Below are 25593 nucleotides of genomic sequence, written 5' to 3' on the forward strand. Positions count from 1 at the left end.
AAGAAAGAAAGAAAAAACTTAGTGACAGAGGGACTTTTCTTTAGAATTTCAGAAGTTGGGGCTTTGTCTTGGAACATATAGAAGGAGGTGGTGCAAGGCAGACTTCTGCAGCTGTCAGCTTAGCGCTAGAAGCTCTGAGGAGGGGACAGAGAAAGGAGAGTTGTAGGGTTGCAGAGCCAAGAAGGGGCCTGCCTCCCAGCCTCAGCAAAGTGGGGAGAGACCCAGCCCACCTACCTGGCCCGGACACACTTGCTCAAAGCTGGCAAGGGGTCAGTTTCCTAATGGGTTCCACCTTCCCTGGAAGAAGACCTGAGAGGGAGCCTGTGACTGTTCCCAAATATATTCAGCACTGCTCACGCCCCTCAGCCCTGCCATGGGGGTCCCCTTTCTGTTTGCAACGATTGATGAGAACCCCAGTCACTTGTGCTTTCATGGCCTTTTCGATGACTTCTCTCTCTTCTCTCCCAACGCCACCCATTTTTGGAGCAGGGGACCAAAGCCCCGGGGCAGGGCGTGAGGGAGAACCCTGCGAGTCAACCCTCTATGAACCCCAATGCTGCGTGCTGGTCGTTCTCAACCCCTGCCCCAAATCTCTGGGTGAGAATAACACCTTCTCCCAGCTAGGAGCCTCTGCCGCTGCCGCTGCCGCTGCCACTGCGGGGGCCGCATTTGCCGGCGCTTCTGAACTCCCAAAACCTGTTTCAGGGGAATTCGTTGACTCTGAACAAATACCTTAAAATACAGGCAAGAGAAGAAAAAAGGCTACCCTTAGAACCTCTCCCCACCCTACATACCTGAAGTGCAGGCGAGGCCCGAGCAAATGGGAAAGCGATTTCTTCCATGACTAGCCTTCTGGAGGTCAAGCTGGGCTGTGGAAAGCTTAAGGCCACCTAGATGGGGAGGGGGGGATTAAAAAAAAAAAAAAGCGAACATTTGGAGTCAGCAGCCAAGGCCGTCTTTAAAGAAAAATATTAAGACATTTATCTCTTGCCCCTTGGGGACGAAAAATGGCAAAGTTCTCTTTTAGTTCCCAGGAGGAAGGAGACAGCTGGGGGTAGGGGCTGGGAGGGAAGAGGAGGGAGGAAAGAGACCCCAGGCTCAAGCTCTCCAGACAACTTGCGGGGGAGGGAATATGCTTTTCAGTAGCTGGTAAAAAAGACGTTGGAGCCCGGGCGAGGTTAGCTCGCCAGGGACAGGCAGTTGTAATAATGACGAGAGAAGGGAGGCTTGTGAATCGGCCTTCACACTTCTAAAATGCAGTTAAGGAGTCTCTCATCGGTGTTAGAACAAGGCACCAAGTTAAGAAAACAAAAGCCCGAAAAACAATAAGAAAAAAATATATATCAAAAGCGTATTCAATTACCGAGTCCCGCAGCCTCTGCGGAACTCACCGCGTTAAGCTCTCTTTTCTTTCTGCGGAATTCCATTTGCATCCCCTCTGCCTGGGTGTCTCCCTCTCTCAGTGTGTGTGTCTCTCTGTTTTCACACTCTCCTCCCCATTCGAGCGAGGCCCACACCTGGCGCATCACTGCCGAGCCATTAGCTGCGGGTCTCCTTTCATCTTCGCTGTAGCAGACGTTTCTATTTATCCACTTGCGCTCGCCGAGTGGCGTCACCAGCGGTACTGTAATGACGATTGCAGCAGGAGGATGACAGCTTAGAAAGAAGAGGGCAATGGGGCTTCCTCCCAGAGGCGGTGCGGCACAGAGGAGCGCTCGCATCACAAGGTGACCCCCAGCTCCCCACCGCCACCACCGCTGTCACCGTCGACACCGCGTTCCGGCCGCTCCGCGCTCGCCCAGTCGCCTGGCCTCTTTCTCCCCCCCGCAGCCAAGATCTGTCGGACCGCTGGGGACCCAGGGAGCCGGGGGGCTAGGAGCTCACTTGGGTCTTTCCCCCTCCCCCCATCTGAGAGCCCGGGATGGAGAGCCGAAAGGACATGGTTATGTTTCTGGATGGGGGTCAGCTTGGCACTCTGGTTGGCAAGAGGGTCTCCAATTTGTCCGAAGCCGTGGGCAGCCCGCTGCCCGAGCCGCCCGAGAAGATGGTGCCCCGTGGTTGCCTGAGTCCGCGGGCTGGTCCTCCGGCCGCCCGGGAGCGCGGCGGGGGAGGCCTGGAAGAGGAGCCGGTCGACGGACTAGCAGGCAGCGCTGCGCGGCCGGGCGCCGAGTCGCGGGCAGCCGGGGCCGCAGTGCTCGGCCCCGGACCTCCGGCTGCCTCCGCCGACAGCCTCTCAGGCCAGGGGCAACCCAGCAGCTCGGACACCGAGTCGGATTTCTATGAAGAAATCGAGGTGAGCTGCACCCCGGACTGCTCCACGGGGAACGCCGAGTACCAGCACAGCAAAGGTAGCCACCGCGCCCCTTCTCTCCCCCGGCCTCCCAACGCGCCCACCTTCCACTTCAGCTCTGGAGGAGAGGAAGACACTCCTTTCCCCCAGGGCGGGGTGGCTGGGGGGACCCACCTGAGCAACTCTCCCCCGCTATCTGCGCCCTGGCGGGGGGTCTCCTTCTGTGCTCTGGCATTGGCGGGACTGAGGGTGACAGCTGTGCTTTGGGGGAAGGAGGGAGACGCAAGCCCTGGGCTTGAGGGGGATTCCAAGCGCACCCCAACCCCCCAGAGCTTTGAGGTACTGCTTCAACGGCGCGGGGAAGACACCTTCTCGCGGCGTGGGCGAGATCAAACGCGGGTCCGGGCAGTTTGTGGCTGGCGGGGTGTAAGGAGTATCCAGGCGCGGAAGCCGGGAGTCCATAAAGGACCGTAAAATCGCGGCCAACTCGGGCGCCCGGGTGCTGCGGCCCTTCGACCAGTTTGCACGTCGGTCAGAGGTCCAAATTACCTTGTCACTTCCCGGGCTCGGTGGCGCCAGGTCGGAAATGGTCCCAATGATCTAATTGCCTTTGGTCTCCGGTTGCATTTGAAAAGGCAGAGCTCTGGCCCTCCCCCCTTCCCCTTTCCTTCCTAGTCCCACTTCTCCACCCAAAGGAAAAGGAGCTGCAGGGGGCAGGAGCCCCCCCCCCCCCGCTTCCTTGGGTTACACTCATATGGGGGGGGCCGTCACACTGCTGTAACTGGAGAACCCCTCCCTGACCAGGGGCTAGCGGGGAGGGGGGGCGTGAATGAGCAGGAAGGGAGTCTCCCTGAGAGGGGTGGAAAGCTAGTTGGAAGAGCCCACCAGCAGACACTCCTCCACAAAGCTGTGCGGGTGGGTGAGAAGAGCCTGGTATGGATGAAAAACCACCCCCTGGCCTTGGCAGCCAACACCTTGTTGAGTACCCACATCCACCCATTACCATCTTTTCCACTCAGCCCAGACTAAGCATAGCAATACCCTCAGAATAATCCATACTCCATTCATACATAGTGAGGTAATAGGATACTCACGCACTCCTGTGCACATTCCCACACCTGCACCGCAGCCTGGCACACAAAGCGAGGACACTCAGTCCCTGCCCAACTTCCTGCAACGCTCCAGCACAAGGTGCATCTCAACTCACTTGCCTGTCAGATGTGCATATCCTTGCCCACACCTGTCAATGGTGGGCAGAAAGTTCAGAGCGGCTGCATCTCCCCTGTGCCCCAAGGCAGGTAGCCAGGGCGGCTGGGGCTTTTGTTCCCAGCAGGCCTTACAGAGAGGCCTCCCAAACAGCAGCCCAGCCAGGCCTAATGGTTGCTATGTGCTCCTCTGAATGAATGGTGAGCCTCTGTCCTCCATCCCTGGGTTCTCAAAGTCCCTGCCACCCCCGCAGAGGCAGAGTCTGAGGCTACTGAGAAGGGGAATGTCCCTTTCCATCACCCCCTCCATACACACCCTTGGCCTACAGCCCCACATGAGCAGTGTCTGTGTGTCTGTTGTGTGTGCTGTGTGTACGTATACTCTGGGCTCCCTGCACAGGGCCTGGCTCCGAGGCACTGGCCAGCAGTCCCAATGGCAGCGGCGAGGCTCCCAAAAGCAATGGCAGCGGTGGCTCCCAGGGCACCTTGGCCTGCAGTGCTAGTGACCAGATGCGACGGTACCGTACTGCCTTCACCCGGGAGCAGATTGCACGGCTGGAGAAGGAATTCTACAGGGAGAACTATGTATCCAGGCCTCGGAGATGTGAGCTGGCGGCTGCTCTAAACCTGCCGGAAACCACAATCAAGGTAAGAGCTCCAGGGACCAGGAAGACGGGGTGCACCCAGTCAGGAGGAGATAAATACCAACTTCCCACTTCCTAAATCGTTAGCTAGGAATTGGGGCCTGGAGTCTCCCTGCCCACATGGCAGCTAGGCCGGGGGTGGTTAGGCCTGGTGCAGGTGCCAGGTGCCAGCAATTTGCCCACCTGACGGTCCCTAGGCGAGCACGGCTGCCATGCGCTTGACTGTCCCTTTCCTAGCCAAATAAACAGCGGGGATGAAGTGCCTGTGCAGGTGACAAGGAAGTGCCCCATGGGAGAGCAGCAGGAAAGGGACATGTTTCTGGGGAATCTCTGCCCGCCGCCTCAGACCGGTGGAGTCCTCGGTGCCCCCATTACTTTGCCATCCACACCGGGTTCCGGCGTCCTGGCGGCGTGGGCAGAGGGGAGGAGGGACAGAGACTGGAGTGGCTCCCTGAGCCTCTCCGGGAGGGATTCCAGCTCCGGAGGCGGGGGTGGGATCTGCACCTGCCCCCGCCCAGAGGGGCTCCGCCTCCGCTCTTTCCTGTGCTGCCGGCACCGTCGCCCGCAGTGGGGCGGGACTTCTGGGCTCTGCGCACCGGGCCCGCGCGGCCGCCGAACCCGCTTCTCTCCTCCCCGCCAGGTGTGGTTCCAGAACCGGCGCATGAAGGACAAGCGGCAGCGGCTGGCCATGACTTGGCCGCACCCGGCCGACCCAGCCTTCTACACGTACATGATGAGCCACGCGGCGGCCGCGGGCGGCCTGCCCTACCCCTTCCCGTCGCACCTGCCCCTGCCCTACTACTCGCCCGTGGGCTTGGGAGCTGCGTCCGCCGCGTCCGCCGCCGCCTCGCCCTTCAGCGGGCCGCTGCGCCCGCTCGACACCTTCCGCGTGCTTTCGCAGCCCTACCCGCGGCCCGAACTGCTGTGCGCCTTCCGCCACCCGCCGCTCTACCCGGGCCCGGCGCACGGACTGGGCACCGCGGCCGGCGGTCCCTGTTCCTGCCTCGCCTGCCACGGCGGCCCGGCCAACGGGCTGGCGCCCCGCGCCGCCGCCGCTGCCTCGGACTTCACCTGTGCCTCCACCTCCCGCTCGGACTCCTTCCTCACCTTCGCGCCCTCCGTGCTCAGCAAGGCCACCTCTGTGGCGCTGGACCAGAGGGAGGAGGTGCCCCTCACGAGATAAGGAGCCGCCCGCCGGCAGCCGACTCCAAGACGCCCGTGGGCAACCCCCGGGGACTCAAGACAGCGCCCCTCCCCGCCCCCGGGGTACCGAGGGGAAAGAAGAGGGCCGCTGAGGACCAGCGGGATTTGACCTCGAGCATCGGGACGCCCGGGAAGCGGCCGTGGCTGGCGCTTTTGGGGAGCAAGAGTGGGGGTGGGGAGGCCGTGGCTGAGAGACCTTCCTCTGGGGTGGCGCCTCTTTGTCGTTCTTCACCGGCCGCACTCCCCCTGACCCGGGCTGAGGCCGTGGCTCCAAAGCTAAACAAACTTAGCTGCAACAGCAACCGATATGCAGCCCCTAAGCTCCCCAGCCCCCCACTCCCAACCCCTTTCTCACCTGGAACCCCTCCCCCCTGCCAAGGCCAAGCCCATGCAATGGAAAGGGAAATTGCTGTCTCTCGGAACAAAATGCTGTGTATGCAGAGCAGGTAGAGATTAATCTTTGCCAGCTTTTCCAAGGCATGGCAAGGGGCTTGTGGATGGCAACGCACCAGCCATCTAGGAGAAAGAGGGAGAGGACTTACTACGGCGGAGAATCCTGGCCCTCCCAAGGAAGCGGGGGGCTCTCTGACCCTCCTGGAGCCTCAGTTTCACAATATTCTCTGATTCTAGCATCTACCACCACCTGATCTCTTTCCTCTCTCCTAGCTTCTTGATATCTCTCTTGTAACTTCATCTCCACCCCTACTTTTTGTGTACCGAGGGCAGGGAGGCTGCAGATACCCCAGGCTCCCCTGGCAGCTTCTACCAAGCCTCTTCTCTCTGAGCCCAACACACACCCTGATTAGCAAGCGATGTGTGTGAGGAGGGTTTTTGAATGTTGAATGTATAATATGATCACCATGCGGCTGGCTGGCCGTGGAGCCCAGAGCTGAGCTGTTAACAAGGCGCCCAGGGAAGAGCTTAGGGAGCAGGGACCTCATCTCTCTCCCTCGGTATCTGGTGGCAAATTAGAAGCAATTTCCAGCCCTTGCCTTCCCTTCACCAGGAGCTTTCTGGCCCTTCCCTTTGCATTTGGCATTTTACATTCTTCTGTCTCCCAAGCTGCCAATGGGGCTTGACTTTCCAATTACTAGCGGGAGCCTTCTGCCCCTTCTGGGGACCTTGTCTCTCCCCTCCACCAGGGTTTTTTGGGTACCACTCCCAAACTCTCACTTCCACAGTCATTCTTGCAGCCAATTTTTGAGAGAGGAGAACTTGTACCCCACCCCACCCCCTACCTCCAAGGCAAGTTTTACCCTGACTGGGAGGGAGTGGTTCTTCCTGTAGGGAATGAATTTGATTTGGTTTTCCTTTGACGCCCAAAGAATTTGCTGTTACAATTTGTTGACCATGTTGCAATAAAGCTGGATATGATTCTCACTTTAGCATTTTAAATTTTTTGGCAGCGGGCAGTATGTTAAGTCCTTTTAAATGACTAGTTCAGCCGTCATAGGCTTGGGTAGGCAAGGAGTCAAAAGACGGACACACAGTCTCCCAAGCCTCTATTGGGCATTGGGAGGCTCCAAATGGACATTGCACAGAGGTGGAGAAGGAGGGTTCTGAGCTGAGCTGCCCTGGTGTGTAAGTTTCCTTAATTCTGTGCATGCTAGGAGACTTGTATCAACTGGCCCAGCAGAGGCACTGATCCCATCAGGGGCTCACCCTGATGGTTCCTTCTCCAGTTGCCCCAACCCTTTGAGGAAAGGGGACTCTGGACTCTGGTCTCTGTGGATCCTACCTCCACCCCAACCCAAGGTGGAGACGAATGAGGTAGTGGGGGTGGAGCTTGAGCACTGCAGAGAGCTGGGTTTGCTGGTCAAGTTGGGTCTGCATCTTAGGGTGAGGGGAGAGGAGGGAGGAGGACTCCTGAGTTGGGATGGGAGGGTTTGAATCTTCTTCAGACTGGAAGTCATCTCCAAGGATGGAATTCTGGTCAGGGCAAAGGGACAGACAGTGCTGAGTGGTCACCTCGTTGTCATCCTCTGTCCCCATAGGAGAGCCACTGTGGCTGTCTCTGAAGAGATGGGTGTCCTCAGCAGGCCGGGCGCTCAGGATTGCATGGACTCAAGGGTCCTCTGCTGGTGTATCCATGGGCAGGCGGGGACTCTTGAATCTGCCTCCATCCCCCCTTGGGGTTTAGAGCAAACCCTCCCAAACATGGCACTCCCCGCCCTCCCAAGCAAAGCCTTGTGCTGAGGTTTCCAGTATCCTCTCTGCCACTCAGCCCACCCCCCAGCCCTGAGCAGCTCCCTCTGCAGTTGGGAAGCTCCAGGTGCCAAACCCCGGCAAATTTCTCGGTTACTTCACATCGGACCAAGATTGCTTGCGACAGGTAAATGGGCTGCGGGTTGCCGTAATGCCAGGCGTATTTTCAGTTAATAGGGAGGGAAAATGAGGTGTCTGCAGCAATATTGGAAAGTACAAGATCGATGATCTGGCCTCGTGTCCAATCAGCAGCCTTTAATTGACTGTATTTTCTGGGTAATTGAGCCTCTCTTCCTCCAAATTGCAGTGGAAGATATAACAATACATCTTGCCAGGAGGAATTACTCATTATTTCATAATGAAATTTCCCTTTTGCCAAGGTTTGCGGTTTGGTGCTAGGCACGCACTACTCACACTCCCTCGAAGACCCCCACACCTAAAAATAGGCTTTTCTGCCTGTGCCGGCGGCAGCATCTGGCCGGATACTTCCATTTTGGTGATGGGGTGGGGGGCGGCTGGATGGGACATGATCGTGAACAAGGCCCTGCTCGTCCACAGCCTCCATCTCTTCATCTGTAAAAGGAGAAGGCTAGACCAAGCAGTAGGACTGACACTGTTGTTTTCGTATTATTGTTTTTGTTTTTCAATTTTCTGAGCATCTCTACTTAATTTTCCCCCATCTCGGTCCCATTTTGCAGGTGGAAAAACGGAGGCTCTGGTCTCACACAGCTATTAGTGACTCATGTAGCTATGAGCTCCCAGCTCCGTTGGCTTCCCCTCCCCTGTCCTAGGCCTCTTTGGGGCCCAGAGTCCATGGTCACCCCTCGCGAAGTCTGACACCTCACATCCGACTCACACTTTCCCTGGGCTCCTCAACCTATTCGGGACCCAGCGGGGCCTGGGAGCGCAGACCAGCGCTCAGCCGCGGTCCGTCGGTCCGGGAAGGGAAGACCAGCCACCCAGCAGCCCGAGTGCGCGCTCAGCGCGAGCCGTCGCCGTCTTGTTAGCGAGTGATTGATTGCCTTATTAAAGCGTGTTCTTGTAAGTGTGACCAAACTGATTGCATTGCATATGTTTGGGATAATGCTCATTTTAAACAACAGGATAAGGAGGATGAGCTCGGCAGAGCCTCCGAAGACGAAATGATTCCGGCCAGCAGCTCCTTAACTCTGGCATTAATTTGCCCAGTTACATAGCAAATCACTTGGTTCCTCCACCCTTGTCCCCATTTTTTTTCCTGGCCTGCAGTTTGATCGCATCCCCCAATGTTGTCTGTCCCGCGAATGATTTCTCTGGTGACTATATCGGCCCTGCTTTCCCAACCGGGAAACCCGCGCCGGCACATTCCAGACATCGAGTCCCTCTGCCCCCATCCCAGGCAGAGGGAGAGGTGATTCAGAATGCACCCTCTCACCCCAGGCCTCCCAGGGGTATATGGCCCTAGACGGTCGTGGCAAACGGGAGCTTAGGTCCCCGCTGCAGTCGCGTGCGTCCCCACCCCCAGCCTAGGACTTTCGCAAAAGTTTAAAAGATTCTTTTGTTCTCCAGGCTTTTCCCGCTCGATTGCTTCCATTATTCCGCAATCGAGGAAACACCCTTCGCCATATGTCGGCTGAAGAGCGTGGGTGTCACGGGTGGACAGTTGTCGAGGGTGGCCAGACAAATGGCATTCTCGTAGTGGAAAGAGCTTTTCCTTCCTAGCATCGTCTCCAAGCACCGTCGTCCGGAGTGAGTGAGGGAGTAGTGTCAGTGAATGGGGGGAGGAAAAGGAGGTTGGGCCAAAGAATTGGGATTTTCTTCCAATTACTCTGCCCCCAACCAATCCCTGTGGCCAGGTTCTCTTTCTGGGCCTGTTCCCTAACAAAGAAATCCTCAGCCAGCCTCCACCCACTCCAGTCGACTTGCACGGGAGCCAAACTGCTGGCAGATTGAACTTCCTAAGGGACACCTTTCAGATACTCTGGAATTCTGATTTGTTCAAGCTGATGGTGGTTATCAGGACAAGTCAGAAACGACGCCATTCTTTGGGGTGTCATTTGTAAGTGTAGTCGCACGGATTCGTTTGCAAGACCCAGCTAAAATGTGTCTGGATAAGTGACTTGATCTAAACGGCAAATTTCTCCCATCACCCAGCTTTTCCCTGGCTCTTGCGGGGGCAGACATATCAGACTGCATTAGGGTGAAACCGAGGCCCAGCTCACCATTGGTGCCAGGTTGTGGACCCCGAGATGTTGATTCTGAAGGGGGGAAAAAAACCGACGGCAAAACGCATGCTACCATCTACAAAGCACAAAGAAGCACAAAGTCGTTTCCAAAATCGCCTTCTCAGCAAATAAGTGTGTGATATTCTGAGCAGGAGAGAGAGGAAGATTGCCACTTAAAAATAACATGAAAGGGCTTCCCTGGTGGCGCAGTGGTTGAGAGTCTGCCTGCCGATGCAGGGGACACAGGTTCGTGCCCCGGTCCGGGAAGATCCCACATGCCGCAGAGCGGCTGGACCCGTGAGCCATGGCCGCTGAGCCTGTGCGTCCGGAGCCTGTGCTCCGCAGCGGGAGAGGCCACAACAGTGAGAGGCCCGCGTACCGAAAAAAAAAAAAAAAAAAAAAGAAAAAAAAAAAAAAAAAAAATAACATGAAAGCATTAAGTAATTATTTAAAACAAGGCTGTTTAGAAAAATATTTGTATTTATTGCAGCTGCTCAATTGGCCTCGTTAAAGTCGGCGAGCATTTAAATTGTGTTACAATCTCATTTAAATCCCACGCCGTTCCAGCAGGCTGAAGAGCTTGAATAGACCAATCACTTCATAATGATGATGAATGAGAAATTAATTCAGATACAAGCAAGACAATTTAGGCCTTCATCTGTTTAAATAGCCTTCCAATATTATTCGCGATCGCGGGTCACAGATTGAATCACTTGTCCAATCTTGTGAAAGTCATATCCTTGCATCTTCATCGAGATTATTTATAGCGCAGTGAGGACTGCTGAAAGGTATACGCTGTTAACAGGGACAGTTACTTAAAGGGAAGCGTTTATAAAATGGAAAACAAATGCCGGGGTTAGTAACAAATGGGATCAAAAGCAGTCATGGCAGTCTGGCTCCTCGAGGGAAGCGAGCTGGCGTGGCCCCCGCAGTATGAGGGGCGCTGGGGGCTCGGCCTTTAGCCTCTCCTCCACCCAGGTGAGGCCGGGGCTTCCGGGCGCGCCAGCCGGCTCTCTGGCTGCCGTGGCGACCCGGGGCCGCCCTCGCCTAGGCCCGCTTCAGGTCTGGCGGGAAGCCGCGGCAAGGACCCCGCGCCCCGGCATCTGGAGGCACCGCGCCCGCGGACATCGACCCCAGGCCGTGCCCTTTGCGCCGGGGCCTCGGCCACGCCCAGGATCCACCAGAGTCCGACATACTCTGGCCTCAGCCGCAAGGGTCGGGAGGCCTCGCCGCGCGCACGGGTCGGGGTAGCAGGACTTCTGGACTCTGGACGCTCGGTTTCTTCTTACCCTTGGCCTCGGGCTAAGCCGACAGCAGAAGCGCCCCTATTTCCACGGGGTCGCTCACCCCGCCATTCCAGGGCCGGAAGCTCGCCTGGGGTCGCCTCACTTCCTGCGGGGCCTGGGCCCCTCCCCGGCCTGCTTCTCCGGGTGCCCTCGGGCCTGCGAGTGGCATCCAGCTCTGCAAAGAAGAGCCAGTTCCTTCCTTCCGCCATCGAAGTGCCGCTCCCCGCATGCTGAACTAACCCCTCTCGGGGACGCCGGTTCCCACGAGCTGTCCGCCCCGCATCCCCAGTGCAGCCCAGGAGGCCGTCACGACTTCGAGGTGACATGTGCCTCCCCGAGGTGTCCGCTTCCCCTTCCTCGGCCGGGTTAGGCAGAGACCCTGAGCAGTGTGAGCGGGGAAGTGGGTTTGTTTTTCCCCCGAATCGGTCCGGGCGCGTTAGTGGTAACCGTGTGCCGCGTCTACACGGGCTCTGTTTGTTCGCGGGCCCGGAGGCGATCGAGTCTTTCCAGGCGGAGCTCTGTGGGGATAAATGTGAGATGGGCTCAAAACAGACGAGCGGGAAAGATCGTTTGACGTGCCGGGCCTGGAGTAGGAGAGGAGAGCGTGGGGCTCCCAGCGAACACAGAGCGGAGTCCACGCGGTACAGCACCCGCGCCACCCCCGTCGCGTCGAGGTGCTTTTTATTTTATTTTTTATTCCTCTGTATTTCTGTGTTTTGAAACAAAGGCCCAACTAATGGATTCCTGGCGCTCTGAGGACCCACTCCCGGGAGCGACTTTGATGTATTGCTGTCCAATTAGTGCCTTTAATTGGTGTCCTCGGGGACAGGCCGGCCCGAGCTGGGACACAGCCTCCTCTCGCCTCTCCTACACACTGGAAAGGTAAAATTTATAACGTACTGTAGCAATCCCTTGGGAGAGCGAGCGAGGGAGGGAGATCGGGAAGGAAGGGAGAGGTACGGCTCCATTTTGTAGAGCCCGGACCCTCCAGGCGCGGGGTCGTGGATAAGGATCCAGGTCCCCCGGTTTCTACAGTTTCCTGACTCCCTCGCGGGCCTGGCAGGAGGGCTCGGGCGTCTGAGTCGCTGAGGATTATGAATTTGCACGCAGAAAGGCCAAGGGAGCGCGCATTGTCTGTAGAAGCACCCCATGTGGTCTCTCATCTCGTTAATAATGGCTGTTTGTTAACAAGGATGCGGAGGTTAAATAATCTGGGTGGAAGATTAAACACGGCTCATCAAGGCGCTGGGAGCCGAGTTGCACAGAGACCTGAGCCGGAGCCGCCTGGCTCCCTGGAACCTAGAGGAAGGTGGGAACAAAGTGCCTGCAAGGAGCCCTGGGGTAGAGGAGGAGTGAAGTCCTAGGCCCCCTTTTCAGGGTGTTTCCCCCATAAAGTTAGCACAGACCCAGCCCCATGTAGTGTTGAATAGAAAATCCATCTAGGAGCCCACCCCATTGAAGTGTGGATGTCAAACCCTGCCAGGAGAGTCTGCTGGAGATCAGAAATGGAGACCTCGGTCTGAATCCAGGGCCCCACTTTGAGGAGTGGTGGCTGGCTGCTGCCTCTCAAGCCTTACAAACTCATAACTCTGGGAAGTAAGGGGTATTTGTACACACATCATTCACAGTGAATTGTGTTGGATTGGAAAGCGGAAGATAAGGCTTCACGCTTGGGTTCTGTCCTTAAATAGCTGTGTAATCTGTATTACATTATTTTCCTAGCTTCATTTTCTTATTGTATAAGATAGACAGTAGATAGGGCTTGATATAGATGATATATAATATTTCTTTTTCTTTCCTCCAGCTCTCACCAGAGTTAGGGATGTGGGCATCTTCTCAGGTACTCTGTCTCCATCCAGCCTTGGAGGGTTCAGTCAAGGAGGATTTTATTCAGCAAACGCTTGAGGGCCTACTATGTGCCAGTTACCGTGCAGTGTGTATTATTTTTTAACTGTGACAGCAGAATATCAACTTGTATACCCCTGTGTGTATCATTCCCAAATATAATCTTTTGTGAAGGAAGACAAGACAGAAAGAACTCAAGGGAGAGAGTAGAATAGAATGTGCGTTATGTGTAGGGTACAGTAGAGAGACTGTAGAGTGCAGGACAAAGGGATCAGTAAAAGAAGTACAGAACTTGTTAAGATGGCAAGGAAGTCAGGGAGGATGAATACTGCAGAAGTAGTTCCTTGATGGAGAGTACTTTCAAGGGAGCAGAGGGAAAGTCCTCTTCTGGATGCCCCAGTGCTTTGACAGTGAACTAAAGGTAAAGGATCCCTGAACTTGACTAGGAGACCCGTGACTTATTCATCTGGTATTGCTAATTTTCTATTTATATGTTATTTCCATAGTTAGAGTTCCAGTCTTATGAATTCCCCAAACATATCACTTTCTCAAGCCACCAAACAGGAAACCCAGCTGTTAGGCAGGGTTTCTTCAAGCTTCTGGCTGATGGGCATCTGGGCTCAAGAAAGGCAGTGGGCAAGCGCTCCATTGAGGTTTTTCTTCAGCTCAGCAGTAATTGTGGCTCCTACAGTTCTCTGCCTTCACTTGGAAAGTCCAGTGACCAGATTTGTGGCGCTGGGCAGTGAGGTTGAAGAGCTAACCTTTATCGAGTACTTGGTCTCATGCATTTACTGGTCTATGCTTTCCATGCATTATTTCATTTAATTCCCACAACAACCCCTTGAGGTGCATACTATTATAATTCTCATTTTACAGATGAGGAAATGGAAGCATAGAGAGCTAGTAACTTGCCTGTTTCACACAGCTAGTAGATCAGTCTGATTCCGGAGTTTACATTGCTGATCATGGCACTAAAGCTGCTTTTGTGGTGTAGTGTGGTGGCTAAGGGCAGACTGAGAGTATATTTCGCCACGAGTTACTAACATCAGAAATGGGCTCTAGATAAGGGCAGCTAGTGAAGGAGGCAGGGTGGACTCGTGTCTGCTTGTAAAGACCACAACCCTACTCTGCCTTCCAAAAATAGCATCGCCAATTTCTTTGGTGGACGTGCAGTGAGCAGTGCAGTCCAATGACTATGTCAATAAGTATTTATTGAGCACCTACTCTATGGCCATACCAGACTTACGTTTACACAGTATTTCTCTCTCCTCCAGTTTAGTGCTGATGTGGCTTTGACTGTGTTTGTAATCTATTGCAGCTGCCCAACTTCTCCTTATCATAAAGTTATAGCTTCAGCTGGAGCCATGAAAGATGATATGGCATGAATGTAGTCCGGGGAGTGGGGAGGCAGTATGTCAGATACTTGGTTAGGACTCCCAATCCTACCTGACCTAGCTAGTACTATCGACTTAGCTAAAAGCTGACTCAAAAATGGGCAACCAGGAGGTCCAGTAGCAGCACCCAAAGGGGCAAAAGCTTCTTCTTTTTTTTAAAATTAATTAATTTTTGGCTCCGTTGGGTCTTCGTTGCTGCACGTGGGCTTTCTCTAGTTGCGGTGAGCAGGGGCTACTCTTCATGGCGGTGCGTGGGCTTCTCATTGCAGTGGCTTCTCTTGTTGTGGAGCACGGGCTCTAGGTGTGCAGCCTTCAGTAGTTGTGGCTCATGGGCTCTAGCATGCAGGCTCAGTAGTTGTGGTGCACGGGCTCTAGGAACGTGAGCTTCAGTAGTTGTGGCATGCGGGCTCAGTTGCTCTGCGGCATGTGGGATCTTCTCGGACCAGGGCTCGAACCCATGTCTTCTGCATTGGCAGGCGGATTCTTAACCACTGCGCCACCAGGGAAGTCCCCACGGGGCAAGCTTTTGATACGGGGCTACATAATTACAGAAGTGGAGCAAAAGTAGCAAAAGGATGGAAGATGGATTATTATTACTCAGCAGCCTGAGGTAAAAGATAAAAGCTATGGGACTGGCAAGAGGAATTGATGCAAAGAGAGCAGGACAAATAAGGCTCTCAGACTTGTTAGGCTGCTGATGACGTTCAGGTGAGGGCTACAGTCCTAGAGGGGAAGGCTGGAGTAACAGGAGGAAAACATGGCTGAGACCTAATTGCCCCTGTCCTTTTATAGTAAGAGAACCCCTGTTTTTAGCTGGATAAATGGCCACCCTGTAATAAAGGCTACCAGCAAGATGTGGCCATGTGACCAAGTTCTGGCCGATGGGAGGTAAGCAGACCTGATGTGTGTGGCTTAACAGGAGTGTCTCTTTATTGTCTTTAAATATACTTGATATACTCAGATTATCTACCGAGTAACCCAGGTTTTAGTAGTTTGGATATCCTGCATAACTGGAGGCCTCCTGATAGTTCAAAGCCAGGAATAACCTCAAGGTCATTTAGCCAAACTACTTTACAAGTCTTTCAGTTTTCTCTAGGTAAAATGAACCTTGTATGGCTACCGTGGTTTTAGAGCAGACACAGGATGTTACATAGGATATATGCCACCTCCATTCTTGCTTTATTTTTGAAGCCAAGTCTGGGGCGACTGCACGTTCCTTTCGTATTTGCCTTGGGCAATTCTAAGTCCCAACACCAAGTCCAGATCCAAAGGCCAAAGCTGCGTTACTTAATGGCACTCTAGGAGCCTCACTGGAAGCTGGCGTTGCAACTGTACATCTCCAGGGTTAGCAATTGAAGTTAGTGAAAGGCAGGGAGCTGAGAAAAACAGGGTAATTGGGCGTACTCTTGCCTGGACGTTACCCTCCTAAACCCCCAGGAAGGAAGTGCAAAGGAGGATTTACAAGCGGCTCCAGAAGGTAAGCCTCCTGTTGGCTTTAGTGTGCCTCGGGGGGCAGAACCTTTGGAGAGCCCCACCAGTTTCTGTTATCTAGATGACCAGAACCGGCCAGGTGACTTTGGGAAGCACGATTGTTCAAGATCAGAGATAGGGTTTGGGGGTGGCAGTGACTCTGGAAGAAATATGTATAAAAAACAGTCTTGCATCTCCAAAGAGGATTTCTAGAATTCCAGAAAAGTGATCTTAGCACTGCCTGAAACAGGGTCTTTTTCTGAACGATCATGATATTGTTGCAGAAGAGCCAATAATTCTACTTTCTGCTGGGAAAAAAAAGGGTTATTTTATTTTTTTCAGAAATTGATTTAATTCAATACATACATAGTAATTCTTGAAATACCAGAGACATCTTGGTAAGGATGTCTTCTCTCGGCTGCCATAGCCAGAAGCTTGCATTTGCTGGGATGTCTGGATCAGATCAAAGGAGATAAAAAAGAAAAGAAAAGGGAGAGTGGAGTATCACTACAAGTTTTAGCAAACCACTCAAGTAATAAAGTGGACGGATGGAAACAGGGAACACCACTTGCGTTGGAGACCCACACTTGGATTTGAATTCATGGAATAAAGTGCACAAGCTCTTGATCGCTTGGAGGAAAGTCACTAATCTCACCCCTAGAATATGCTGACGACTCCACCCCAGATCTCATAATCTCTTGATAAATTAGAATTACCATTTTGGCCTGGTGAACATGTTACTCTTATTTTATCTATAACAAGGTTTTTGTAAAATGTGACAAAGTGTTCTTAACTGGTCTCATTGTATTTCTCCATCTTTGGAGGAGTCAGGATTATGGGTACACAAGTGGGAGCTCTGCAGAAACTTAGATGACTTCAAATGACTGTCTATTTGAGGGTGGACACTGTTTGTATGTTGTAAGATTGCCTCTCTCTGGTTTGAGAAGAGGAAGCGAGAGGTTTATATAGGCTCTGAGAAGCATCAGGGGAGTTCTTGGCTTTGTTGATGGCATGTGCTGGTTTCCTGGACTATTTGTGGGAAGGTCTGTGTCAGACTTAATTTCTTAAACTTGGCATTATCCTACAGTGAACTGAAGTTCAGATCTGCTTCCCTTGACCCCTGTATCCACAGTACTACCCAGGAATGCTCTTCAAATCAGAATCTCTACCTTATTAGGATGAGTTTCACAAAACTTTTAAAAGATTATTAGAAGCCTTTCAAGCGGCAGTTTCTCTTAAGGCTAGATGTGAATTTAACCGAGTGCTATTTTAACACGGTATATCTATTTCTGGATGTGTGGTATGGGTTTGCCTAGTGATGGGATAGTACTTTACATCAGTGATGATTTTGAGATGGAATCCTACCTTCAGTGATCAACTGTGGACCCCTTAATTTGTCTCCTCACCTGTGAAGTTAAGTCCCAGTGACATATAGTGTTAGTTTGGCCCTTTTACTACAATGTAATTTTTAGATGCCGTCCCTAAGAAATTGCCTCGACTTACATAGTGAGTGTTTGAGTGCTCTGTTGATGGACAGTCTCGTTGGTTAAAGGAAGTAGCCTTGGTTATTGGCTAATAAACATGGTTTAGAACAAGTTCTGTGCCTTATTCCTTCCTTCCTTCAAAGTCAATTATTCCAATTTGAGGACAAAGCAATACATTCTTGGGAGAAGGGGTACGTGAAATAGCCTCATTTTTGGCTTGCACTCTGCCTTTAATCCCATTCTTCAGGCCATGTCTCATTTCCCATCACGTAGAGTCATGAAATACAAATGAACGGCACAGGGACCTAACAGTGCTGTATGGACGGGTGAGGATAATTGATTTCCAAAATTTTGTTTATCAGTTACTTGGTATAGTATAGTAGGTAGGTCAGTGTATATGGTGATTTTATAAAAGGTGAAAAATTAAGCATCTTTAGTGTGGCTTATCTCAGAGGAAAATGTATGATTTGAGAAGCGAAAAATGAGCCAGATTAAAATGAATATTCGTGTAAGAGTGTTAAATGGTTTTCAGAGAGTGAAATCTTAAAAAAGCACCTTTTCATTTCAAGGATTTTTAAGTACTAGTTATAAATATATGAAGGGTTGATATAAGTAGACTTAATTTTATATACTTGGTGGGGGCATGAAAAAACCTTACTAAAAGAAATTGTGTATTTTGAACCATACTTTGCTAGTGATTTCTGTTATAATTTTGGAAATATGTCCTTATATAAACAATTTTCATCTAATACATCAGAAATCCAGCACTAGACTTCTGGTATTCATGTCAAGCCGTATTATCTATGCTTAGTCTCTGTGCATTTAATTCTCCTACTGTCTCTTTAAAGAAGCAAGTCAAATGAACAATCAACCTGTATGATTTTCAATTCCCACTGAAAACAACACTGATCCCTGTTCATTGTAAATTCATTTCTACAACACTGGTCTTTGCTATTGCTTGAGAGCCATTTGAACACTTTAGCTGGGAGAGCAGTATGAACAGTTTCTAAAACAGCTCAAATGGAAGTAGATCCAGATTCATATGAAATGTCAGTCAGAAACAAAAGAGGCAGCTTGAAGTAGTGGAAAGTGTAGGCTTTGAAACCAGGAAAGCTGAGCTCAAGTCCCCTTTCACCACTCTAGTATCTGGGTGTGAAAATTAACCTCCTAAACCTCAGGGTCTTCTTTGAGGAAGGTACCTACCTAGTTCTTGTGTAATATGGAATGTAAAACTGATAGCAATGCCATAAACTTCCTGCCTGCCCCCAAAGCCTAAGCGATTAGTAACACACTTCCTCCTAACAATTCCGGCACCTGAAGATAAGGTAGGAAGCTTTGAAGTGCAGACTGTGTCAGCAGGGGTAATCTTCCCTGGAGGCAATGTATACCTAAAATCTTCCAGGAGCGAGAATTGCAAATTGTATCACTAAAAGATAAGTTTAAAATCCTGTTTGGACCATTTTGAATTTTAGGAATATCAAGGTGATGTGAGGCACAGCAGCTGGAGCAAAGACTTTAGAAACCCTGGTTGGTTCGGCATGGTGAGTTGTTTGGTGAAAAATAAGAAAAGCCAAGCCACTGGCATATGTCAGAGCCTGGGAAGCCTTTCTCTCTTCCCTTTTCTCAAGGATTCTGAGATAAATTTCAGAGGGTCATGTTGGGGATTTGGGCCATGGGAGCAATTTCAATCCCGCTCTGTTCCATACCTTCTCTCAGCCCTACTTCTGGTCTGGAAAGATACCTCTCTTTATCCCCCTCTTTCTACAGACAACTAGATCACTGTTTTTCAAACTCTGAAATGTTTTTCACAGTAAAAAAAAAAAAAAAAAAAAAGTCATCTTATATCATGACCCAGTACACACAGATTCCGGCCCCCCAAAAAAACCACAAAGGTTTGCTTAAACAATATTTATACTTACTCAGGCACTCTGATGGTTTCTTTTCCATTCCATTTACTTCCATTCCATTCCAAAACATGCTGGTGGTAACCCACTAAATTTCTTGACTCATTCAAGGGTCTTGATCCACAGTTTGAAAAGCACTAGACTTAGATAACTTCTCAGTGACACTGACACATTAGGGAAGATTCCAACACTAGAGAGTAGCCCTGGATTCATCCTCCCCACCCACACTGCCTCTCAAATCTTGTCCAGGCTGTAACTGGACCACAAAGATTGGCCTGAACTAGATTAGGCATTTGAGGGCCATTCATATTCTTTCTACAGTTTTGGGACCCCCAGAAGTTTCCAAACTGGACTTCTAGCTCTATTCTTAGGGCACAGCTGATTTGGATCATAAAGTTGTGGACATGAAGGCCAGAAAGGGTAAGTTAATGACCTTAAGTCAGAAAAAGGAAAGAAAGCATTGACCATGTTCACATCAAAGTGAAATGCTGGTTCTCACATCCTTGTCTTCATCCTTTATAGCAGGTCCTAAAACTTACTTGAGTGGACTAGCTCAGCTCCTTTAGGCTGTTGAATAATTGGCCTGGCTACATCCAAATTTGAATGTGCTTCCAAACCACTTAAGGAGCTTGTTAAAATCAAGATTCCCAGCCTAACCTCCATAGTTTCTCATTTAGATCTAGGGTGGGGTCTAGAAATCTTCTTTAAAAAAAAAAAGTTTTTAATTGTGGTTAGAAAAAACATCTAATATAAAATTTACCCTGTTAATCATTTTTAAGTGTACAGTTCGATAGTATAAATTATCTTCACATTGTTGTGTAACAGATCTGTAGAAGCTTTTAATCTTGCAAAACTGAAACTCTGTACCCATGGAAAAACAACTTTCCATTTCCCCCTCCCCGTAGCCCCTGGCAACCATCATTCAACTTTGTTTCCATGATTTTGACTACTCTTGATATCTCATCCAAGTGGAATCATACAGTATTTCCTTTTTCTGACTGGCTTCTCCCACTAGGGATAATGTCCTCCAGGTTCATCCATGTTGCAACATGTGACAGGATTGCCTTCTTTTTTAAGGCTGAATAATAGTCCATTGTGTATATGTCATATTTTCTTTATCCATGGACAATTTGGGGTGCTTCTACTTCTTGGCTACTTTCAAGAGCATCTCTCTCCTGTGTCCAGTGACTCCCTTTATCTCTTGAGAAAAACTAAACCAGATATAGTAGATATTGTGTCCTGACATCAGAGTCACGATGTTTCATTCATAGACACAGTGTCAGTTAGACAGATAAATCCTCAATCTGTAGTTCTTTTTTTTTTTTTAAATAAATTTATTTGTTTATTTTTGGCTGCATTGGGTCTGCGTTGCAGTGCGCGGGCTTCTCACTGTGGTGGCTTCTCTTGTTGTGGAGCACGGGCTCTAGGCTCACCGGCTTCAGTAGTTGCAGCACGCAGGGTCAGTAGTTGTGGCACACGGGCTTAGTTGCTCCGCAGCATGTGGGATCTTCCCTAGCCAGGGCTCGAACCCGTGTCTGGTGCATTGGCAGGCGGATTCTTAACCACTGCGCCACCAGGGAAGTCCCTTGGAAAGGGTTTTGAATGGTCAGTTGATTTCTGTAGGTACTTGGTGGTGTCAAATGATAGCAAATAGAACTAGGTGCTGGATTTGGTTTGGTCATTATCTCCTCACTCATGAGAGCAAGAAGCAAGTACATAAGTGAAAAGAAAGAAGTAAACTTATTTACTTGCTCTGTATTTGTGCTATTGTAAAACGACCCCTAAAACGAACTGGATGAAAGGACCTAATTTTCTAGATTTATCTCTGTTCTGAGCATTGTGCTTATTATGCCATTCCAGGACTCTTCCATTTCTGTGTTTAAAACATTCTCCTCTAGTATTAACAACATGTATCTCTCCTCACTGAAGCAAAATGTCCCACTAGAGAGAAGCATGTGCAAGATTTGTGGAACCTTGTGAAAGAGAAACATGACAAATATTTTATAATAGAAAGCTACCAAGAAATGAAATTCTTGAACATGCAAGGGAGGTTGCTATATTAAGAGACATTCACCTTTTTAAAAAATGTGCTTACAACAGACCCAGTGAGATTTTGTAATTATCCTTATTATTAAAAGATTTGATTTACATCCATACAATTGATGCTGAAACTGCTCAGCAATTGGTTTTCCAAATGCTGTACTTTATACGTAGCACATTCAATTGATTTTCTCATTTCTAGATATTACGGTTTAAACGTTTCTTAAATGCTATGCAGAATATTGAAGATTTCAGCAGACAGGGATTTTATTCAGGATGGTATATGTGCCCTGCAATTGGGCTTCCCAATGGGGCCACACACTTCTGAGAGAAACAATTAGTGTTGAGTAATTAGTTACAGAAGGTGCAAAAAGGTATCCCGAAATGTCAAGGTAAAAATGCTTGATGATTAAGTGCAAATTATTTAACAAAGATGCCATGTGGTAATATGGTATTTTTGTAATTCAGCATTTTGATGTTTCATGCCATTTATTATTTTTAATGTACTAGGCACAGTTTCATATGTGTGTATGAGTATACATACATATCATTTATTGCACTTTTAAAAAGTTAACTGATATTTTAAATTATAAGAGTAATACATGTTCATGGAAAAAAATTAAAACTATGCAAAAGACAGAAATATACAAAGGGAAAAAACAAAAATCTGCCTCCCTACTTCTTTCACTCCTCAGTCCTACTACCCAGAGGTAAACAATGTTAAAATTTCCTGCCACCAAAGTTCACTGTCATATATACATATGTCCTTTTAAAACTCTATAAATATGCTTATAATACTCTTCTGCAGTTTGCTTTCTTTAGTAAACAATGTCTTAAACTTCATCTTTGTACATCTGTACATATAGATCACTTTCATTCTTTTTGATGCTGCATTACATACCATTTTAAGGATGTGCTTGTATTTATTAACCAAATTGATGGAAATTTTGGTAGTTTCTAGATTTTTTTTCTTTTCTATTGCAAACCTATGCATAAAAATGCTCTTTACATCATTATCTATCCATACATGTGCAGGTATAGTGCTGGATGGTTGAGTAATTTCCTAGAAATGGAATCTCTGGGTAAAAGGACATGTATGTTTTTAATGAACTAGTTTTATACATTTAAGAAAATATGTGCTTAAGGTAAAAAATCAATCAGTACAGAAAGTGAAAAGCATAAATTCCCTTCTAAAGCTCTGACCTCCCCACCAGCCATGGTTAAGTTTCTCAGTACCCTCATAACTTTAAAGTAATGTATATTTTATGTATGTGTATTTAAAAAATACAAGTGGGATGATTCAATATGGGGTATGTTCACTTTACATTTGCTAGATGCTGTGAAATTGCTCTTCAAAAAGATTACATCTGTTACATTCAAAAGTGTGTGAGGGTACCTCTATACCTCCACTATCCTTGACAGTAACCGTGGATGGTATCACACTTTTCATGTTTTGCCAATCTGACAGATAAAAATGGCATTAAAAAACATTTAAATTTGTATTTCTTCATTTATGACTGAGGTGGAGCCACATTTGACTGACTTCCTTACTGGTTTCTGTCCTTTCGTGGCACTCATAATTACACACAAGTGTCTCTACTGTTACTTGAAGCAGATGTCTACTCTGTCCCTTGGTAAGATGCTGTATTTCTTCCTGATTTCCTCCAACCCCCAAAACAAGACCTTTAGATGAGACCTCTGTACATCCCCCTTTCTCTGTTTCCTTCCTCTTCCAGATGAGATCTTTGAAATATTTTCATTCCTCTTCTCTTATCTCCTAGGTTAGGCTGAGATATTTAGTAATTTTTGTTCTAGACTGTCATTTCTTCAGGCGGAATACAGGGGTGACACATTCTTTGAATCCTCCTAGATGTGTAAATATCATCCTTTCACCTCAATAGGTGAATGATATCTTGAAAGACTATAGCATTCTTAGGTTGTAGCTTCCTTTTTCTCAAATACATGTGAGGTTAGTTCAGCTTCCCGTCTTGGGGATAAGAAGTCCAGGGTCAGTCTGTTTCTTTTGTGAGTTACTTATTCTGTCTATAAGCTATTAAGCTTTTCTTTTTATACTTGGAGTTCAGGAATTTTACAGTGATTTTCCTAGGGGTGTATCTTCTATCACTGAACTGCTGGTAACTTGGCATGCCCTTTTAAGCTGAGACTAAGGAACAGTTCTTCCATTTGTTTAATTATTATCTCTCCCCCATCTCTTCTTTTTTCTCTCTTTAGAACTCATATTATTCACATATTAGATACCCTCTAAGGCTCTTAGTCCTTTTCCTCATAATTTCTACCTCTTTGTATTTTGGTTCTATCTACTCAAAAGATATTTCTAACTTTTGGCCTCTAAATCATACCTCCGCAGTGACCAACCATCCTCTTCTTTATTACTATATTTTTTAAAGTCTTTATTGAATTTGTTACAATATTGCTTCTGGTTTGTGTTTTGGATTTTTGGCCCTGAAGCATGTGGGATCTTAGCTCCCTGACCAGGGATTGAACCCACACCTGCATTGGAAGGCAAAGTCTTAACCACTGGACCGCCAGGGAAGTCCCCCATCCCCTTCTTCTTTTTTTTTTAAATATAAATTTATTTATTTATTTATTTATGGCTGAGTTGGGTCTTTGTTGCTGCGTGTGGGCTTTCTCTAGTTGCAGCGAGCGGGGGCTGCTCTTTGCTGCGGTGCGCGGGCTTCTCATTGTGGTGGCTTCTCTTGTTGGGGAGCACGGGCTCTAGGCAAGCAGGTTTCAGTAATTGTGGCACAAGGGCTCAGTAGTTGTGGCACACGGGCTTAGTTGCTCTGTGGCATGTGGGATCTTCCTGGACCAGGGCTCGAACCCGTGTCCCCTGCATTGGCAGGCGGATTCTTAACCACTGCGCCAGCAGGGAAGCCCCTCATCCTCTTCTTTAATTTGTCTATTAATTTTTGAAGTGAAAAAAATCAGTTTCATCTCCAGAAAATCATTTTGTGCTGTAACTGAATCTCCTTAAGTGCTCTTATTAATTTTTAGATAGAGTTAAATAAGCGACTATCTAGATAAGCCCTTACTTTTACTGAGACTCAGTGGGAGTTCCTAGGTCTTCTCACAGGTACAATGCAGATAAAATCTTGGCCACTTAATCTCTGATCCACTTTCTTCTTCTCTTTACTGGGCTATTCACAAGAAACAATTTTGATGATATCCAAATAAATCCTATTCTGAAGATCAGAAGGTAAGGCATTTCTGTGCTCACTTTAGCAGCACATACACAGAAGGTACGGCATTTATTTCTGCTGATATTTTTAAAAGCAGGTAGGATAATATTTTTAAGTTCATGGACATATAATGGAAGTAGTCACATGGATTTGTGCTATGAGAATAGCTCTGGAAGGACTACCACCAGGAAGTTTCTGGTTTCCTTAAGGTACTCTTTCCTAAATGTCACCAAGTTTCATTCCACTGTGATTCATAGCTATGACTCAGGATTGTCTCTGTTCTCTCTAGTAATGACTGGAACCATATCACATGACAGTTAAATGAAAAAGATAAAAGTTTATGGGGCAATTATTCTTAACTCAAAGCTAGTTTGTGTGGCTTTCCTGCCAGCCTACTAATAATAATTGTGCATGAGAGTTATATAAGGCAGGGTAGATTTAGGGTGTGGTAAAGATTATTGAATGATATGGAGGGGACTGCTTATTCCAGTGGAGAAGAATGAACATGCTTGTTTTGGGTCCTCTTCCAGATACATGTCTATCTCCTGGATTATTATTAAACTATTTTGATTTTTTAGCATCCTGAGTGCTTAAATTATTTTATTTTTGTTATTTGATACCAAGGTAGGGAGGAAAGATTTAAGATCTTTCTCATGCTATTTAATAACTAGAAAACGGAAGCATTAAAAAGGTACCATATAGTGTCTCTTAGAGCCAAGAAGGAAAGCAGACCACTGACTTTCAGGCCATTATGTCCTCTCTGATTCTGAAGCTCTTTATGCAAGAGGTAGAATGTGTACTCCTTATATAACCTCTAAACTCAAGTTACCATGGTCCCCTCCTAATCAAATTGACTGATATTTTCAACTCTTCTTTCTCTTTGCTATTTTTACGATATCTGACGAGGAAGAATCCTTTCCTTCCCCTTCTGAAGCCCCTTTGGCCTACGTATTACATGCTCCTTTGCTTTTTCTCTTAACTCTCTTATCACTCTTTTTCTCCCTTTCACTGGTTCCTCTTCCTACTCTCATTGTCTAAGACCTAGTTCTTGATGATGTGTTCATTCATTCATCCATTCATTCAGCAAATATTTATTGAACACTTATTATGTGCCAGGCACGATGCTAAGAAGTGGTCATAAAAGGGTGAACAAGAAGGTGGTATCATGTTCATGTAGCTCACATTCTAGAAGGGGAGACAGACAATGAGAAAACAGGCA

The 25593-nt window shown here is 48.6% G+C and overlaps 1 protein-coding gene across 1 annotated transcript; it reads left to right on the plus strand.

The window, feature by feature from the left end:
- Nucleotides 1-1921: 1921 nt before the first annotated feature.
- On the plus strand, nt 1922-5322 carry EVX1 (even-skipped homeobox 1). Its single transcript, XM_065884301.1, has 3 exons — nt 1922-2348; nt 3896-4143; nt 4780-5322. Exons 1-3 carry the CDS (start codon nt 1922-1924, stop codon nt 5320-5322), a joined length of 1218 nt encoding a protein of 405 aa, XP_065740373.1.
- The last annotated feature ends 20271 nt before the right edge of the window (nt 5323-25593 follow it).

The sequence above is a fragment of the Phocoena phocoena genome, chromosome 9 (assembly GCF_963924675.1).
Source record: "Phocoena phocoena chromosome 9, mPhoPho1.1, whole genome shotgun sequence".
Taxonomy (NCBI): domain Eukaryota; kingdom Metazoa; phylum Chordata; class Mammalia; order Artiodactyla; family Phocoenidae; genus Phocoena; species Phocoena phocoena.

What these genes read in the sequence shown, in the direction of transcription:
- EVX1 (XM_065884301.1), top strand. Translation starts at nt 1,922, where the DNA reads ATGGAGAGCCGAAAGGACATGGTTATGTTTCTGGATGGGGGTCAGCTT. An exon ending in CGAGTACCAGCACAGCAAAG is followed by an intron (nt 2,349 to 3,895) that starts GTAGCCACCGCG and finishes CTCCCTGCACAG; the next exon opens with GGCCTGGCTCCGAGGCACTG. An exon ending in TGCCGGAAACCACAATCAAG is followed by an intron (nt 4,144 to 4,779) that starts GTAAGAGCTCCA and finishes CCTCCCCGCCAG; the next exon opens with GTGTGGTTCCAGAACCGGCG.